General features: G+C 53.1%; 1 protein-coding gene across 3 annotated transcripts in view; it reads left to right on the top strand.

The window, feature by feature from the left end:
* The window catches only part of NOS1 (nitric oxide synthase 1), an 82,641-nt gene that overhangs the window by 42,520 nt on the left and 21,398 nt on the right, over positions 1-18,723 (top strand). For all 3 annotated transcript variants that reach the window (XM_075434519.1, XM_075434518.1, XM_075434517.1), the window contains exons 3-13: positions 2,198-2,330; positions 7,943-8,080; positions 8,548-8,693; positions 9,044-9,206; positions 10,456-10,547; positions 11,123-11,264; positions 11,996-12,135; positions 12,562-12,736; positions 13,904-14,005; positions 14,785-14,979; positions 16,127-16,212. In XM_075434519.1, coding sequence (XP_075290634.1) covers positions 2,198-2,330; positions 7,943-8,080; positions 8,548-8,693; positions 9,044-9,206; positions 10,456-10,547; positions 11,123-11,264; positions 11,996-12,135; positions 12,562-12,736; positions 13,904-14,005; positions 14,785-14,979; positions 16,127-16,212 — 1,512 coding nt within the window. The remainder of the gene's footprint in view (positions 1-2,197; positions 2,331-7,942; positions 8,081-8,547; positions 8,694-9,043; positions 9,207-10,455; positions 10,548-11,122; positions 11,265-11,995; positions 12,136-12,561; positions 12,737-13,903; positions 14,006-14,784; positions 14,980-16,126; positions 16,213-18,723) is intronic.

Here is an 18,723-nt window from a genome sequence, read left to right as displayed (position 1 = left end):
GCCATTTCGGAGGCGCCTGTGGGTATCTGGCACGCCGGGGTCTGTCTGCCCGAGCATCTCCTGCCTGCGCAGAGGCAAAGTCTGTGCTCCTGGAGAGGGACCATGGTTCCGCAGGAGGCAGTTTCCCTCCGCTGAGCCCCAGACACCGGTAAAGCCAAGGGATTTCTTCCATCGCCTTGTGGGTTTCGTGCCTGCGTCTTGATTTTGGGCCAGTTATGGGGAGCAGCACGTTGGAGCTCACCGGCTGCGAGAGATGGCTTGTGTACGCCCTTCGTTTCATGCGCTCAGCGGCTCTGTGCTGACCTGCCTCCAGTCTCCCCAGTCTGATGGGGCTCAGGGTGAGAGCGCAGGGATGTGCAGCCCTGGAAATGAGTTTTCTCTGTGAAGTTTAAGAGCTGGCCTTGAGTTAGGGGAAAGAGCCAAATTTGCTGAATTTTTATTCTGTTCATTCTCTGTCTTGCTGCTCAGAATTTTCTAGACGGAGGCAAGCTGGACGTGTCAGGAGACCCTGAGCTTGCCCTGTGGTAGAGGGCAGCGTGGGTACCGTAGGGTTTGTAGCTGTCCCCAGCCCTGGGACCTGCGTGGCTGCTGAGCACTCCCAGCAGTGCCACTGCCATGCAGCAGAGAGCCGGGACGTGTTGGCTTTGTCTGCAGCTGTGCGTTGCGGCAGGTGGAGTTTCTTGTGCTTTATCTGCTTGCAACCCCTTCAGGTACTTGTGTGAGCCAAGTCACATAAGAACAGCTTTCTTCTTCTGGGGTGGGCATAACAAACCCTGTAGAAAATGCCCCTGTGGCACCTGTACCTCCTCGCTTGCACCAAGCTGGCCACTTTCACCCTGAGGCAGCCAATGTTTGGAAGGTCTCCAGGAGCCAGGCGTGATATTTTGGCAGCTGAATGTTGCTCTGTAAGTGCAGAAAAATTACTTGGAGCACAGGGAGATCATCTCTAAACAAAATGTTTTCCTTCAGCTGTGCCTAAAGATAGGAGCTGAGGGGCAAGGAGGGTTGTGAAACTGAATTCGTTCACGTGTATGCGTCTTCCCGAGATGGTGACAAGAGCCCTGTGTTGGTGTGAATTCTGTCCTGAGTGCGAGTGTACTACTTTGGTCGGTGCCCAAAGCCTGCCGCCGTTAATGGCAAGACTCATTACTGACTTTAGTGGGCATCTGGAAGACTTTTAAGAACTGACAGCAGGAGCAAAACCATTGCCAGAGCACATTACCTCAACGGTCTGTTGAGCAAGGGCGAAGGCAGCGCGGCTGCCCGACCTGCGGAGCTCCTTCCCACGTGTGGTCTCACCAGGGTGGCCGGCTGGTGCCTTCGGCGCCGATTCCGCAGCCTGCCTTCTCCAAAGACCACGTCCCAAAACCCCATTTGTTTTTCTCATTCGTAAGGGCTCAGACGGCAGCGGTTTTCCATCACCTGCTCGGATGGCACTGAACAGCCTCGCCAACACCCTGTGGCACATTCCTCGGGCAAAATTAGCGTGACAGGCTGCGTGCACCCAGAGCTATGCCAGCGTCACCACGTAGGCCAGGGCAGCCAGCACTGGGGACATCCTCAGTCCCTCCGCCTTACCAACATCCCCAGCTCTGTGGAGGCAGTCTGCCCGTTCACTTGAGTAAAACACCTTGTACTCGCCGGCATTTGCAGCATCTGTAAAGGTCAGGGAGAGGAGAGAGAGAGCTGTCTCTCCCTCCTGGGAGCCACCAATTTTTTCTTGGGTTTTTTTCCCTCTCCTCCGCTCATAAACAACCAAGCTGTTTCGCAAACTTGGCTGGTTTTGTAAGGAGGTTTTTCTGGGAGGTTTAGCAGCTGGAATTGCGTGCGGCGCTCCTCTCCCCAGCTCCATGCTTGCTTTCGCAGGGCTCCAGCTTGGTTTTTGGGGTGCAGAAGGTCTGGCGAGTAACCCCACCAGAGCCAGTGTCAGGGCAGAGGTTTCCTGTTGCTTTGCGGGCACTAAGCTTGCCTGCGTGGCAAAATTTCTGTCGTGTTTGGGTTGCCCTCACCGCGGTGATTCATCGCCTCGGCAGAGGCATTGAGTTTCCTCCTCTCCCGTGGGGCGATGACTGAGTTTTCACTCCTGTGGGAAGCAGCTGGAATGGGTCCTTGAGCCTCTGGTCTGGGACCTGGCCCCACGGTCCCAGCACCCAGCTGCCCTCCAGCCCACTGACCCAAATGGTTTTTAACCCTCCAGTTTCAGGGAAGAGGAAAACAAGCTGCAGAAATCCTTACCGGGTCAGATGGAGAACAACCGCGTCCTTGGTGACCTGTGGGGGAAGAGCAACGTGTCCGTGGTCCTGAACAACCCCTACTCCGAAGCGGAGCAGGTAAGAGGTCATGGCTCGTGCTGCTTTGGGTGGGAAGGGGGTTTGGGGGTACATGACCCATCCTGGTGGGCTCTCACACCACAGACACCCTGCAAGGGCTACATGCACTACCCTGAAGACCCTTGATCCCAAGAGCTGGAGTTGATGGTGCGTAGAGCCCATTTGATCAAGAAACTGAATTCCCTGTGGTTCGGGCAGGGTATGGGTCACTGGAGAATGATGCCCTTCATCCAAGGGGCCAGACTGGGACGGGAGAGCAGCCAGGGACCAGGACTCCAAAACCTCCCTTGGGAACTGTTGTCCCTTTCTGTGGCAAAAAGCCGAGTCGCATCGTTAAAGTCGTTTTGATTCATATGACGGTAATTCAACAGAGCACTTCAGATAATACGTTGTACGGTGCCTTTTCATCTCCTCACACTCCACGGACATAAATTCTCAGGCTTTCTTGCCAAAAGTGGATTAACTCCACGTTTGTAGCAAAGCCAGAGACGTAAGGCAGACCCTGCCAGGCCAGAAAGATCACCTCAGCGAAAACACGACGTGCGTGAGCACTGCCAGGCCTGTTCAGGCAAATGTGTCTCCCTCATGGGATTAACCAGCAGCAGGGCAGGACACAGGGGACCAGGCTGGGGACCGTTTGGTCTCCTGTCTCCACCATATTTCTCAGGGTGTCATAGTAAGGACTGTGTTCCAAGGTAGGGGAGAAAAGTGATTTAGTGGTCGCACGAAGACTTCTGAGAAGATCAGTCTTTTCTCAGCTGAGGAATGCCCTCAGCAGATACCTCTGGCTGATGCCTCTTCCCAGCTCCAACGAGCTGCAATGCAACGCTCCTCACTGACATGTCACGTGCAGACTGTCGCAGTGGCAGGTGCCACTGGTGGGGTGGCTGACACCCAGATGTTGAGCCTTGATACCCAGATGTTGGCCCTGATACTCAGCCGGGGTCCAGCAGCACCTCCCAGGCCACGGCTCTGCCAGTGGATGTTTTCCCACCTCGGAGGCATTCTGCAAAACACAAAGCCAGAAGCGAGGGGTGAGGTCACATGAGGTGACGTGGTCTCTGCATGCCCGTGGAGGTGACGTGGTCTTGGCTACGATGGTTTAACTCTGCCCACGCCTTCATTCCCCCGTGCCAGGAGCGTGGCTGTTTCTCCTGGGACTCCTGAGCAGAACGAAGTTCACGTGCACTTCTGCAGCCCATGCGGTGTCAGAGGCTCATGGGACATGCGAGATCCCCTGTGCAGGTGCTGATGTGGCTGAAATACTCCTGACCGTGCGAGACCTGCTGCGTGGTTTTAACCAACCTGGTTGGGGGCTTAGACATAGTTGGGAGCGATTTCCACCCTCCCCTCTCCTGGCTGCAGCTCAGGGTTGTGGACAGGTCTCTCAGCAGCACGGACAACCTTACAGTGGCTATGGTCCTACGTCGGCACATACGAATGGGTGCATCTAAGAGCTGCCACACACTTTGTTCAGCCGCTGAAGAGACGTCCGTTGGCAGCCCCATGTCCCGACGTGTGGTTAATGCACTGTGGCAGGTATCACGAGCCCGTCTCGCCCAAGGACAGGTCATGTCACCGCTCTGGTCCCTTTGTCCCAGCTCTGGAAAGACACCGTCTTTCTGCCTCCTTTGCTAAGCTCCTTGCGTGTACGTGCCTGTTACTATAAGCACTTTATAACCTTCTGTGATCAGAGCTTAATTTCTCTCCCTGTTAGGGCTGCCAAAACCCCCAGTCTTAAGCTGCTATTAAACTCTTTAATATTTTTTTTTTTCTGCTAGATGTGCAGCTTTCTTTTTATCCTTCTTATCCCCAAATCGGTATGCCTGCCCTTCTGGAGGCAACTTGGTTTTCCCCCCGTGCCCCCTGCAGCCATTCCCCCAGGCTGCACACGGTCAAGGCAACAGAACCTCTTGCAAGCTGCCGTGAACACTGTTAACGCAGCGGCGAGTCGAGCCAAGCGTGAGCTTTTTATTTATGTTGTTCTTTAAAGCAGGATTAGGTGGATTCACTTGGCCAGGTGGGGAATGCTCACTGAGGCTCATAATAAGGTGCTGAAAGACCCGTTGGCCATCGATCTCTATCCCTCTTTCTTTGCAAAATCACGCAGCGTGCTTTGCTTGTTTCCCAGGAGCCCAATCCCCCTGGCTCTAAATCTGACTGGTGGAAAGATGCTGTGGCTGCACCAGGTCCCGCGTGAGTCGTCTCTTGGTCCATACAGACTGATTTGTTCAGAGCTCCAGGGTAACCAGGGCTGTGCATGTGTGTCCACGCAGCTAGCAGAGGAAGGGAAGTCTGATCAGCTCTGCACTTGTAAGGGTGATTTACAGCTTTATAAAAGGGAAAAACACACTTTCAGCTAGCGGGATTAACGCAGTCTGGAAGGAAATGTCAGCATGCCAATATATCTATGACCTGGGCTAGTGCTGCAGACCTCGTCCTCCCACAGGCGATGTGTTTCAGCAGAGCAATATCTGCCATCATCGCAGGGACTCCCGAAGCCCAGCCGGGACACAGGAGGAAGGCGGAGGGACCCGCAGAGCCCCCTTGGGTCTGCAGAAAGGGAGGTGCTCCCTGCCGTTCTGGCCCCAAGGAGCACCCGGGGCTGGGTGCCGTTTCTCCCTTGTGCCTGTGAGAGCTGCAGACAGCTCGCAAGCTGCACGCTGACGATAAGTGCCAACACGCTCCCTTGCAAAAGATGTTTGCATAATGTGCTGCTACGTTAGTCTCTCCGTTTGTCCCGCTCTTGAGTCACTAATATCACAGCTGCCTAATTAAAACATGAAAGGATCTCACACAACCTCCCTGATGGAACCAGGGGTAATATTTGGCTTCAGCTTTGCTGTGCAGGGAAGACACACATGCACACACGCACGCACACACAGAGAGCTCTTTCCCAGTCTCTTCTGGCCGTCGCTTCCTCCACAGATGCTCTGCGATGCCGTTGCCAGACCTGGCATCTCTACTTCTTTTGGTGGTGTTGCCTCGGCTGCTCCAGCCCGGCTGGCATCCCGGGGGTTCAGCGTGCCTCTGCACCTCTCCTTCTTTCAGCAAGGATGCAAACTTTGCCAGCTGCTGCAGGGGAAAGATGAAAAGGAAAGGGAGAGGCTTTGAGAGAGCTTTAAGGTAGGACAACTGTTGGCAAGTGTTCAGCAGCTGGTGTCCACCATCTTGGGCCATGAGCTTGCTTGCTCCAGGGACAGGGTCGTCGCTACATCTGGATTCTGAACACGGTCTTGGGCCATGTCTGCTCTAGCAAGTGGTTGTGGAGCAGCACACCTCCGACGCTGCACCGAAGCTCCGTCAGCAAATCCAAACTCATTCAGAGTTAAAAAAAAGCGGTGCTGCATACAACCAACACCTCCTGCTCAGTGCTTCTACTTTCTGTCTGGCAGGTGGAGGAACAGGCGAGGGTTGGTTTTGTTTCCATTTCTGAGTGTCAATTTTCAGCTATGTTTTACAACCTCGTAGAGCTGCTCTGAGCAATCACACCCAGGAGGAAGGTGGCAGATTATTCACCCCTGGTCCTAAGGGTGGCCCAGGGTGGTTCAGAGAGCACAGGATGCTGTTAGTGGCTCAGCAATGGTAGAATTCTCCTGAAAGAGTCAAACAAGCATGAAAAAAATGACCAGGAACTGCCGCTGTCATTATTCAGGTCAGAGTCCCCAAAACTGAAAAAAACGAACTTAAAAACAGTGCTTTTCCAGGGCTGCATTTAGGAAGTTCTTTTCTATTTACTACTGTTTTTGAGCTCTGCATGAAGGCTTATATTTTTTTCCTTCAGTATGGAGAGGGGAAGCTGAGATCCACTATGTAGTCATCTGGCTTCGGGGGCTAGGACTTCAAAACGCTCCTTGGGAAGACCACAGGATTTGTGACAGGAGGGATGTCACAGAGACCCGTGACAGCACAGCCTGAGGGCCTGCAGAGAGTGGCTTTCAGAAACCATGAGGGCCAAAGAGGGTCCTGCTGAGGGGTCAGCTTGTAACACTCTCCCTTCCCCTCCATCCTCTGTCTCTCACTCCGAGGCTACGCTTTCAGTGCATGGTATCACACTGTGAGCGTCAGGCTGTTGGACAGCAAAATCCCTGTTTTCCAGGAAAAGAAGTGTGGAGCACATGGTAAAAACAAGGACTGGGCAAAAAGTATGGCCAGCCTTGCTACCAGGGCAATGCAGCGGTTGCTGCTCAGCCCAGGCATCGGTCTCGCAGTCAGTCAGGCATCAGTGTCTCTCTGCTCTGGATAACCAGAGCAACCTTCTGTCTGGCAGAGGAAGAACAAGTTACATCTGGAGCCTCATCTGCTTTTGTCACCCTTGTGGCCCTTCTTGCATTCCCTCCTGGGTTTGCTTATCAGCAAAAGTGCTTGTTCTGAGACCAGAGCTGCTTCCACCATGTGCTGGCTCTTCTTCGGTTGGTCCTTCAGGCTGTAACGCTCCTACAGTTGCTGCTAGTCCATGAGCTGCAACTGGGACAGGAGCCCAGCAGCACCAGTAAGGAGGGGGAGACTCTACACAGGCGTGCTGAAGGCAGAGCCATCTTTAAAAAACCTTGCAGGTGGATTAGAAAGGGACACAAGCTGCAGGATTCATGTAGGAAGACTAGAGTGAAACTCAGTCCAAGCTGAGATCTACTTTGCAGAGATGCAAGCCTTTAAGGGGTGCCAAATACAAGTGGGTTTTGACAGGATGCTCTGGTGTGGGAGCAGGGCTCCCCTCAAAACCTGCAGCAACACCGCTGCAGCAGCAGCAGCGACCGAGTTAGACCCTGCTATAAGATCTGACGCCTAGAAGCAACGTCTCTGCTTTCCAGGGCTACTGCGGATCTCGCTGTCCCATGGTACGCTGGCAGACGCTGATGGCTCTTTCAGTTTTTAAGTGCTTGGGGCAAATAAGGTTCACAGCAGAAAGACTAGATATTATCTGTGAAAACATGTGCAAGTACAAGCACTTGCAGCCAGGACTTCTCGTTACAAGCTCTCTGCTGGCACAGAACTCCAGACACGCTGGATGAGCACATGCTGACGCAGAGCATCAGGGAGGGCTGAGGTTCAGAGCTGAGGCTGGAGTATTCCAACCATGCATAATTCAGCTGCCCTCCCACTTCCATAATTTATCCATCCTTGTTCCTGCAATCTTCCAGCATTGATATCAAAGGAGATGTGCCTTTGGCTTGCTCGGAGGAACGATCGGCTGTTAGCTCTATCTCACGGTGCTCGTATTAGTGAGGCAGAGCTTGGCATGTGTAAGACCTGAGCAGGTGACGTTCCTTAAACGAAACATCTAATATATTTTAGAGAGGTAAGTCTTCCACTGGGAAACTTGAACACGGTGTTCTCCTAAGTCACTTCTGTCTCTGTTTTTTAACTCCTTTTCTACAGGTTTGGCTGTTCTTTACACAGAGATGCCTTCTCTATTGCATTAAGAGTTGGTTGCCCCATTGTAGGATCCCAAATGCTGCCAATATTTGGATCCTATACCTTGACTGACCATATTATCACTAGGATTTAAACACAGGGATCCACTAATACAAGATGCTGCTTGTTGTTGTGGCCCTTTCCCTGTATCTTGTTGATGAACACTAACGTTATGCCTGGTCTTCACTGTTGTCCAGCCACCATCATCTGGGCGGCAGTCCCCAACTAAGAGCACAGTGAATGGAAGTCCTTCTAAATGCCCGCGGTTTGTCAAAATCAAGAACTGGGAGACAGGCTCCGTGCTTCATGACACTCTGCACCTCAAGACTGCAATGGTGAGTAGAGCTGATAGGACTGGCCAAAAGCTGTCTGAGTGTAACTGAGGGTATCACAGTGTTTCCAAGATGGCTTCACCTGGAAACACAGAACTGGATGCATTCAGGCCAGTCTTCTTGTCCCCAGTAGTGTGTGAATTTCAAACCTCTGGTGCAATAAGCTGGGTGAGAGGGAAGCCCATCTGGGATAAATCAGGAAAAGCGTGTGACTTTATGCCAAGCTGGGGCAAGAATCCAGTGAGCCCCAATTGTCCGTATCGGGTGGAAGAAGAGAGGACTGCACATGCTTGAGATGTCCTACACAACCTTACTGATGGCTGTGAAAACAAATAAGCTGGAAATGTCCCTGTCTGTCAAAGATGCCACCAACTTCCGTGCAGCTGACTGTTGACTTCCCTCAGTCCAGCTCATGTAACCGAAAGTGCTGCAGTAACCCAAGACGTGGTTGTTTCCTTCTGTCTCATCAGGCCACCGCGTGCACCGAGCAGATCTGCATGGGCTCAGTAATGACTCCTAGCCAGCACGTCCGCAAGTCAGAAGACACCAGGACAAAAGAGGAGGTGCTCCTCTTGGCTAAGGACTTCATTGACCAGTACTACACCTCCATCAAGAGGTAAGTGTTGGCCAGAGAAGGTCGCAGGCTGCTGTGTATCCTGTGATGTCACATATGATCTGCTCTTTCACACTTGCGAGTCAAAGCAGGGTGAGATTGTGGTGCTCCACATTCAGCTGCTTCTTCAGGGGTGTGTCATTCCTAGGATTAGTTGTGTGCCTCTCTGCAAATTACCGTCCTCTCCCGTTTGCACTTGGCCATCTGTTATCTGAAAGCACACACATGTGTGTGTATGTGTGCACACATGTGCTTAAAAAAGAAAGAACATCTGCCCAGGCAGAGAGCAGCAGGATTCCCTGCCCTTCACCTGGGTTGGTGACTGCCATCTCGTCCACTCCCCACACGTGCAGGTCCGGCTCCAAGGCCCACATGGAAAGGCTGGAGGAAGTGACCAAGGAGATCGAAGCCACTGATACCTACCAGCTGCGGGACACAGAGCTGATCTATGGAGCCAAGCATGCCTGGAGAAATGCAGCCCGCTGTGTAGGCAGAATTCAGTGGTCCAAGCTGCAGGTGAGCACCAGCGCAGCAGGAGACAGCAGACAGGTTGCCTGCTGTTGGATGCACCGGAGTTTTGCAGAGGCAAAACGTGCTCTTCAAATACCCAGGGAAGCACAGCACAGGTACTGTTGGGGGTGTTCAGCACACAGCAGCTATGCTCTGCTTGACAGCTTTGGGGATGCACAGGCTGGGGAATCAACAGGAGCTGGAAAAGCATCTGTGGGGTAGGTGTAGCCAAGGTCTCTGTCTGAAACAGAGCCAACTGGAAGCTGGTGCTCTAGAGAAGATTTTCCAAAATCTGATCCTGTTCCAATATCTTACATGTTGTGTCCAAAACTATTGCTCTGCCTGGAGAGAGGCAGCAGGACACACTCATCCTTGGTATAGACATGCCTTGGCCAGAGAAGATTTGGCTCAGTGCCCTTTTGACTAGCTGGAAGCATAGGGTAGGATCTGAATTAGTGATGTCTAGTGGAATCCCTTAATACGGAGATGACGTCTCCCTCTGTAACCTGGAGCACAGCTCAAGTGCCGCTGAGCAATTCTTGTGGCTGCTTCACACAGGGTATACACACTGCCTGGGGCAAGGATGCTAGGCCTCCTTCACTCCCGGCTCAGCCTTCAGTTCTTCTTTTCCACTGTTTCTTCTGACATATCTGAAATGTGGGAGGAGCCATTTCTGCAAGAAATTGTCTTCAAGCCTCCTGTTGACCCTCTTTCCTGATTTCCCCATCCTTTTGTAGACACCTCATCCCTGGCAGCATTCAAGGTCAGGTTGGACCGGCCTCTGAGCAACCTGATCTGGTTGAAGATGTCCCTGCTCACTGCAGGGGGGTTGGACTAGATGGCCTTTAAAGGTCATTTCCAAGCCAAATCATTCTTTGATTCCCCATCCTCTCAGTGGATCTCAGGCCTGACTGATACCTGTCCTATTTCAGTTTTGAGTCTTGATCTACAAGAGACAAACAGCAGAAAGCAAAACTGTTGGTGGATAGGCCAGGAACACCAGCAGGTTGAGAGCACTGGACTGAGGAGGTTTTAGCCTGAGCAGCAGATGCCTCACCTCTCCAAAGCAGAAGGGGCAGCTGGATTAGACATTCAAGTGTTATAAAAGTAGGGAACATATAATTATGGAGCTTTAGATACTTGACAAGTCACAGTGGCCTCTAGGGCTTTCGCTGTGCTGTGTTTCTTCTGCTTGGCTCTGCCCTAGGAGTTGGAGCATCCTGTAGCATCGCCACAATTGCTTTCACTTTTTCAGGTGTTTGATGCCCGGGACTGCACCACAGCCCATGGGATGTTCAATTATATCTGCAACCACATCAAATACGCCACCAACAAAGGGAATCTCAGGTGAGCCACAAGCGAGTCACCAGGGCTGATATCCGAAGGCCCCTGGATGTGTGTCCACCCAGCTCGGGGCCCTGCTGACATTGTCTCCTCTGGCAGCCGCTGCGCTATGGGATGGTTGTAGCCAGCACCTCTGCTGGGGAGAGCTAGAGGGACCTGATGTCAGGGGAAGGTGTCCTGCTGGTCCAAGTATATCTCTTCTTGCTCTTTGTGGGACCTCAAAGGGCAGATTTTCCAATTATTTCTCTTTTCCTATATTCTGCATCAAACGCAGAGCACGGGCTGCTCTTCAGATCTCTCTGAAACCCCATGTTAGCAGCCATCTTCTGACTGGAGCTGAACTGCTGGAAACACCCCAAATTCAGGAGCTGGAGCGCACCTGACCATGACTACTTCTAGTGAAGGAAATACAATACATGTTTGGGGCTTGTCCAAGGCACAAGCAGAGGTGGTGCACGGGGTGGTGGCAGGCAGGGGCAGCACCTTTCCCCTGCAACACTTTGCCGTTCTTCTGATGACCTCTGTCCTGTGCCCTTGCAACCTCCTCGGCATTCACCAACGCTGCCTTTTCCTTCCAGATCTGCTATTACCATCTTCCCACAGCGGACGGACAGCAAGCATGACTTCCGCATCTGGAACGCCCAACTCATCCGCTACGCTGGCTACAAGCAGCCCGACGGCACTATCCTGGGAGACCCCGCAAACGTGGAGCTGACGGAGGTACCGGCTGAAGCCATCCTTCCTGGGCACCATGGGCATGGGGCTGGTGGGGGCATGCAGGAGCTCTGACCATCCCAGGGGTGAGGAGCGTACTGGGTCAAGCAGGGTTTAGCACATCCACTGCGCTGCCACAAAGAGAAGATGGATCTGTCTCGCCCTTGGGTATTTTCCCAGGAATAAAAGCTGTTTCCATGCATGCAGGAGTTGGCCATAGCTGCACTGAAACACTCTTCTCTCATTTTCTTGTTGCCGAAAAGGGGTCTCTTGGGGCTGAGGGATCTGTTGCATGAGAACATGTGTGCCCACTGCTGGCCTGGGCCAGTGGGGATCAGAAATGCGATTTGCCTTTGGCCGCTGGCTGTTGTTGCTGCCTGTATGGCACCAGAGCTCTGCTCAGCTCTTCCTAAACTCCTCTGCTTTTCCCACCCATTTTGTCCTTCACCATCACAGGCACAAGCAGGGTAAGGAGCTTTTTCAGAGCCGTGATCCTACCTGGAGATCTAGTTCTAGGCTCATTTTCAGCCCAGATCCCCCTTACATAGTCATGGGTTGGCTGTGACAGGCAGCCCTGTGTCGTAGCTCCCTTGGACGGAGGTTATTACTCGACTGTAAAGGCTGAGCAGATATTAAGACAGAAGACACCGTTCAGTGCCATGCCACTCCCTGCCCATAATGCTTGAAGAGCAGATGACCTGCTGGGACTTCTAACGTCACCTTTGTTTCACCTATAGATCTGCATTCAGCAAGGGTGGAAGGCACCACATGGGCGCTTCGATGTCCTGCCTCTGCTCCTCCAAGCCAACGGCAATGATCCAGAGCTCTTTGAAATCCCCCCCGAGCTTGTGCTGGAAGTGCCCATTCGGCATCCCAAGTAAGTCGAGTAAGCCCCAAAACCGCCCGAGGGGAGCAGCAGGACTCAGCTGCCCTGGTTTCACCCTAAGCCGTCTCTTTGCTTGGCTTTTCCTTGCTGTGGCTTGGGTTCTTCACTCAAGACGGTCTTCCCTGCACTTGGACGTAAAGCTGGCAGAGCCTAGAGGTGAAAAGCAAGTTGTGTCCTTGTCTCAGGGCTGGTTTCCCCTTCCTTGAAGTCTTCCAGGACTTAAGCCACTCTGTAACACTCCTAATATATTGCTTTTTCCCCATAAACAGCCCCTAAGGGAGATATTGCCTCCAGGAACCGTCCTGCTCACACGTCCTTCAGCCTCGTGGCTGGTAGCAAAGCAACCTCCTCCATCCCCTTGCCTGCCTTGGGCAGGGGCGGTCTAGCTGATTGCCCAACCCTGTTGTATCCCGGCAGGTTTGAATGGTTTAAGGACCTGGGCCTGAAGTGGTATGGTTTGCCAGCAGTCTCCAACATGCTCCTCGAGATTGGCGGCTTGGAGTTTTCCGCCTGCCCCTTCAGTGGCTGGTACATGGGCACAGAGATCGGGGTCCGGGACTACTGTGACAACTCTCGCTACAACATACTGGAGGTAATTCCCCCTCCTTGAGGAGGCTAGGCACTCCTGGGGTGCAGTGGGTGTGTGTGAAGTTACTGGGGAGCAGGAAGGACACTGTGAGAGCGTTGCCTTGGGAGGGAGAGCACAGGACATCCGAGTCTCCCATAGAGAGAGCAGTTGTGTTCTCCTGGAGCCACATGGCCACGGGTGTGAGGGCTGGCAAGTTCTTTTGTGTCCTGTGGGGCCAGCTGGTATCTAACACAGCAAGCATGGTGCGTGGTGAGCTCCCCATAGACTTCTCAAAGCATCTTATGGATCAGCAGGCACGTGGTCATGTGCTTGGTCGAGGTCAAGTGTAAAGATGGAGTGGGGCTGACAGAGTACTGAGGCACTTGGTGACTCCTCAGGGACATGCCTGCTCATGGGGACCCTCCAGCTGACCTCTCTGGAGCGCTCTGCCGTGGCTCGGGGACTTTCCACACTGGGGACAGAGTGAGGCAGAGGTAAAGCCAAGCCATGGGGACATGCTGGTGCAGGGGCTCTGCACCCATCATGGGTGGCTCCTTTGCTGTTCCACAAGGAACGCTGTGTTACGCGGAGGGGCCGCATCCCTCCCTGGTCGCTTGAAAACCAGAGAGGTGAGATCTAGTATGTGTGTGTGTATGCACATGCCCGTCTCTGCTCGTGACTGGGGGAAGAAACAGGCTGAGAAAGAGCAGAGTTTGGGAGCAGCAGGGGGTCTGGCATGGGAAGGGGTGCAGGGATGTGTCCCTCCCAGCACAGGGATCACCACCATCTCCTGCTGTCCCACAGACCCACCCATTTCCTCTCCTCCCACAAAGAGCAATTGCTCTTGATGACATTTTTGGGACCTGGAACTGGACGATCTTTAAGGTCCCTTCCAATACAAACCACTCTACGATACTATGATTTTCAGCAGCATTTAGGCATCTTCCTGTGGTTGGGGGAGGAAGGGAGGCCAGACTGGCCTCACTCCTGTTGTGGAGAGGAAAACGCAGGGCCACATCTTCTCAGAGGAAGGCAAAACGCCAGCCCTTCATTGCAAGTGTGCTGCTCTGCCCTGCAGGTGCCTAGTGTCAGCCTGGGTCCCTCCTGCAGGTTCCTCTTGCCGGGTGGAGATCTTCAGTCCTAGGTTCTTGGCCATTAAAACTGTTCATCTTCTACCATGTTTTGTTACAGCAAGTGGCCAAGAAAATGAATTTGGATATGAGGAAAACTTCATCGCTGTGGAAGGACCAGGCCTTGGTGGAGATCAACATAGCTGTGCTGTACAGCTTCCAGGTACTTGAGTAGCAGAACTAGGTTGTGTTTGGGTCAGGCTTGAGGGACATGAGTATTGGATGGGACAAGGATGCAGACATCTGCCCAAGGACAATGGCAGCAGCTGATACACTCTTCTGAAATTGTCTTGTGCCTTCCCGGTTTTGGGCTGTTCCAGGAGCCTGCAGTGAAATTTAATAATCTCTGTGCATTGAATGTTGCAAAGAGATTGCTACCAGCATCTGAGCTCTGCCGGTCTGGAGGGAGTGCCCAAAGCGGGCAAGATCCAGCTCTTCTGTCCCATCCATGAGGCAAGAATTGGCCCAGGCTCTCCTCCCACTTGCACTTTAAGGTTGAATAGCAAAATCAGTCCTTGCCAACACAACTTCGGAGAGTGGAAGTTCTTCCCAGAGCTGGATCAGAACTGCTCCTTGAGTTGTACAAGCCGTGAAAGAGTTCCCCAAGGGGCTGAGCTGGGGATGCTCCATCCCTTCATGCCATATTAGTCTTTTCTTGCCCCATGACAAATAACAGGAGGAACAGGCATCCCATAGTGCATCTGCTCAGGTAGGGCAAGGGCAGTTTCTCAGCCCTGGAAAACAGCATTTCTCAGTGACAGTGCTCCTTGGCAAGACCAGGTTCAGCAGCCACCTGGTGTCATCTCCAAAGGCAGAGTCCTGTAAGACCATGGGAGTCAGGCATATTTGGGTCAAACAGCTGAAAATGTCAAATTTTGCCTTTCGCCTTCCGGGGAGTATTAACCCAGAGTTGTTGGCTCTGTTCTCTTCTCCCTCCAACAGAGCGACAAGGTGACCATTGTGGATCACCACTCAGCCACTGAGTCCTTTATCAAGCACATGGAGAACGAGTACCGATGCCGTGGAGGCTGTCCTGCAGACTGGGTGTGGATTGTCCCACCAATGTCTGGCAGCATCACCCCAGTCTTCCATCAGGAAATGCTCAACTACCGTCTCACACCCTCCTTTGAGTACCAGGTAACGTCTGCACCCTACCTTCCACCAGTGCTATGTGCCCAAAGCTAGAGCCAAGAGCAGGGTGGGCGCTGGAGCTCAGAAGATGCAGGAAGGAGAGGGGTACCATCTAATCCCTTCAACAAGCTGTCCCTCAAGGCAGCGAAGTCCATGAGCAAGTATAATTCATGATTCCCCCTAATGTGGTGTAATAATCCCCTGGATATTACACCTTTTCCCAGGACAATAGCTTTTTGCCCCTCCACGCGAACACGGGACAGCTGAGGCCCCAACTTTTACCCTTGGAAGCAGAACTAAGCGGAGCTCCTCCCTTTGGGAGTGCCTAGTGTTGCACTTTGGTGGCTAGGCGAGGAAATGACCTGGCGGTGACCGTATCCCTCCTCCCTCCAGCCTGCAGGCTTGAGTGGATGGCTCCTGCCAGCTTGGGGATCCAACAGCTTGATGGGGGAGCTCCTGCCCAGCAGGCTGAAATGCTGGTGCCGGAGTATTTAACGCTTCAGACCATGGGAAAAAGGGCCCTGAGCAAACACGCCCTCATTAGCCAACCATCCCTGCTCCGGTGGTTTTCACACAATGTGACCTTTAGTCAAGAGCCCTCAAGGAACAATCACCAAGCAGGAGCAGTCTGTTCATTTCTGTAACCAATGCGCCAGGAGCCCCAGTGGTTCCTAGCCCTGATTACAGACAGCCGCCTTCGAGGGCACTGAATTAGCTTCTGTAGACTTGTTCCTTACTTCAGCTGCCTCCTCTTCCCAAAGGGCCTCTTAGGAAAAAAAAAACCTGTGGGCTAGGGAGGGGGGAAGGATGTGTTTCCACCACCTCTCGCCTTCTGGCGTTGCCTACCTTCTTTTTGCTCGTGGTCTATTAATGCCCATCTCAGAGGTGAGAAGGCGTTTGGCCAGATGCTTGTTACAAGCCAGCAAGGTTTTATTATATTGCAATGTTTCTGTGCATACTCCGTTGCCCAACCGCCCCAAGAAACCCATGGGGCTCCAAGGAGCAGGGACCTATACAAGAGATCGAGCTGTGAAGAAGTCAGCTCGTCCTCCCTGTCATGACTAGAGGAATTCAATGCTCTGCGCTGTGGATACAGCATTTCTCCAAGCTCTGAGCACGGCCCATCAACCACTGCTGCTCTTCTCTCTCCTAGCCGGACCCTTGGAACACCCACATCTGGAAAGGGGTCAACGGGACACCTACCAAGAAGAGGGCCATTGGCTTTAAGAAGTTAGCAAAGTAAGTACCAGAGGGCTCTGAAAAGCCCTGGAGTGCTTGGGGCTGCTCCTGGTTTTGGGCACCACTGTTTGCTGTGCTGTTTGATAGCACTGCCCTACGGATGTGTGCAAACTGATGGTTTGTGAGCCGGGATCTCAGGCCACCGGAGGCTTTAGCTGCCAAGAGAGACATCTGGAGAAAGAGGCAGTTCCCTGAACACCCCATTAGCCCACCAGAAGGTTTGTGACCAGGTGAATACTGGATGTTGCCTATAGTCTCTTCTCCCAAGCTGGTTCATTCTCCAGTAAGGTGGTCTTCAGTGCTCAGGAATGGCTTTCTCGCTTCTTGGGGCTACATTGCCTGTTTCTGTCCTAACAGCCTCCTCAGGCAGAGAGATCACTCATCACTGCTCAGGGCCGTGCTGGCATAAGAGAGATGAAACTCACGTCCATGTTTCTCTTGCTATCACTGACTTTTAGCTACTTGAGGAGCACTCGTCTCCAGCACGTGTCTAAACCTCCCAACACCCACTTTGTAAGTAGGGGAGAGATAGGAACAAGGATCCTCCCCACAGGTAGCAGATAGATAAGGGCCGAGCTGAGGCTTGCACTTCATGGCCAGTTGACCCCTAGTAATGGGCCACGTGAGTCCTTGTCCTCTGCCAAAGCTCCTAGTCAGCAGGGGTGTAGGAGTGAAGTGCAATTTGGACCCTTTGGCTGCTCCTGGCCTGAATGCCTCCCCCGTGGGCCATTGGCAGAAAGGTTCTTGTAGGAGCTGCTGGCTCAGTGTCAGCAGAGCCCTGGACCAAGACTGGGGAGGGCTGGGTCTGCCCCAGTATCTGTGGCCAGGCTGACAGGTGGCCTTGTGCTGTTCACAGCAGCTCCCCACGCTTCAGTTTCCCCGAGTCCCGACTATCGGTTTGTTCCCACTCTTCAGCTGTCACCTTCTGTAAGCTTTTTTCCACAGTGCATCCATAAACATGCTCAGCAGATGATGAATGTACTCCTTAGGCTGAGACCGGTGCCCGGGGCTGGGCTGCAGCCCAGGGCTGGTGGAGAGCGCAGGAAGATGAATTGAGCCATTGAGTTAGAAGAAACAATGCTTTTATTTGTGTGTGTGTGCGCGATTGATGAATGGTTGTATAAAAATGTGAGCACAGCAGGTAATTTAAAAAAAAAAAAAATCTCCATTGTTCCTGATGTAGAGGGGAGGAATTATTTTTGTAATTCGCCATTAACCCTGCCCGGATCTGAGCTAATCGGCTGAGCACGTGGCGGACCGAGCCCGACAGCCCTGATGTTGCGCTTGGCACTGGTCGCAGCAGGGTTTTGATGCCTGCTCAGACAGGCTGTGCTGGTTCTGGCCAAACCAGAGCGTTCAAACATGCGGTCCCTGCCCATCCTGCCCCTTCCCTCCCCTGGGGCCAGCGTAAGCCCTGAGGAAAGGAGACATGATCGTCATGGGAAAGCAAAGGGACAACTTTAATACGCAGAACTACGCTGCGGGGTGACAGTAGAGCAGCAAATATAAATGCTCCTGGCTTTGGCGTGGAGGGGAGCTGCTCGGAGGGGGCAGGACATACCAGCCTGGTGGTGTTTCTACCTCTTCTTTCCTCCCCATTATTTTTCCCCTAAGAGATTTCTTCCCTAGAGCATTTCTTCCCTCCTTGGCAGGAGGGGCAGGAGGAAGCTGGACTTCTCCTGCCAGTGTAACCCATCCAGCTGCAATCCCCATTCCCCACAGCTCATCTGAAGGGAATGCAGGAGTCCTGCTGAACTTGATCACCCGGGCAGGGGCTGAGCACCCTGCTGAAGTGAATCCAGCAGCCTTTACGCTTGCAAAGTCCACAGAGATGCTTTGCACTCTCTCAGCCCCCCAAAAACTGCCCCTTCCCTATCGCAACACACCAGGCTAAATCCAGACCCTCCTTTCTGGTGGCCCCGTTTAAAGGCTTGATGGTCCATTTAGAAAAGGTGAAGATATTCTGCACTTAGGAAAAATAACGTTGATGTCCAAGTTCTGTGATTATGAGTGGCCCTAAAATACTAAACTTGTCACGCGGGGCTCGGTGCCCCACTGTGTAACCCAAAGCTGGCTGGTGACAGCCTCCCTTGTCCTCCATCGCTGTGCTCCCACTGATGCCAACCCATCCAGCAGTGTTAGCATGGAGAAGGTGCCAGTGCTTCTAGCGCTGCATCACCTCGGCCAGGATTTGAGAGGCCCGTGACCTCTCAGGGCCCCTCTGCCTTGCTGTCAGAGCTGAGCCAGTGGGGAAAACTGGACCAAAGTCAGGACTGCAGCGACAGGAGGCAGCTGGCTAGATGTGACCCTGCAAACACTCAGTAGAGGTGCAACCTCCCAGCCTCGGGAGGGCTGTTCCCCTGGGTAAAGGTCATGGCATCGCTGGAGCGTGAATCAAAGGGACCACAGACAGCCTTGTCTGACCTCCTCAGCGTCTCGGGGCTTTGTGTGTGATGCGTGGAGCCTGGGTGCTTCTGCTTGGCTAGGACACATCCTGCAGCAAGGCAGCCA

This window comes from Opisthocomus hoazin, chromosome 13, assembly GCF_030867145.1.
Source record: "Opisthocomus hoazin isolate bOpiHoa1 chromosome 13, bOpiHoa1.hap1, whole genome shotgun sequence".
Classification (NCBI taxonomy): Eukaryota; Metazoa; Chordata; class Aves; order Opisthocomiformes; family Opisthocomidae; genus Opisthocomus; species Opisthocomus hoazin.
This window is presented reverse-complemented; position numbering and strand designations above follow the sequence as displayed.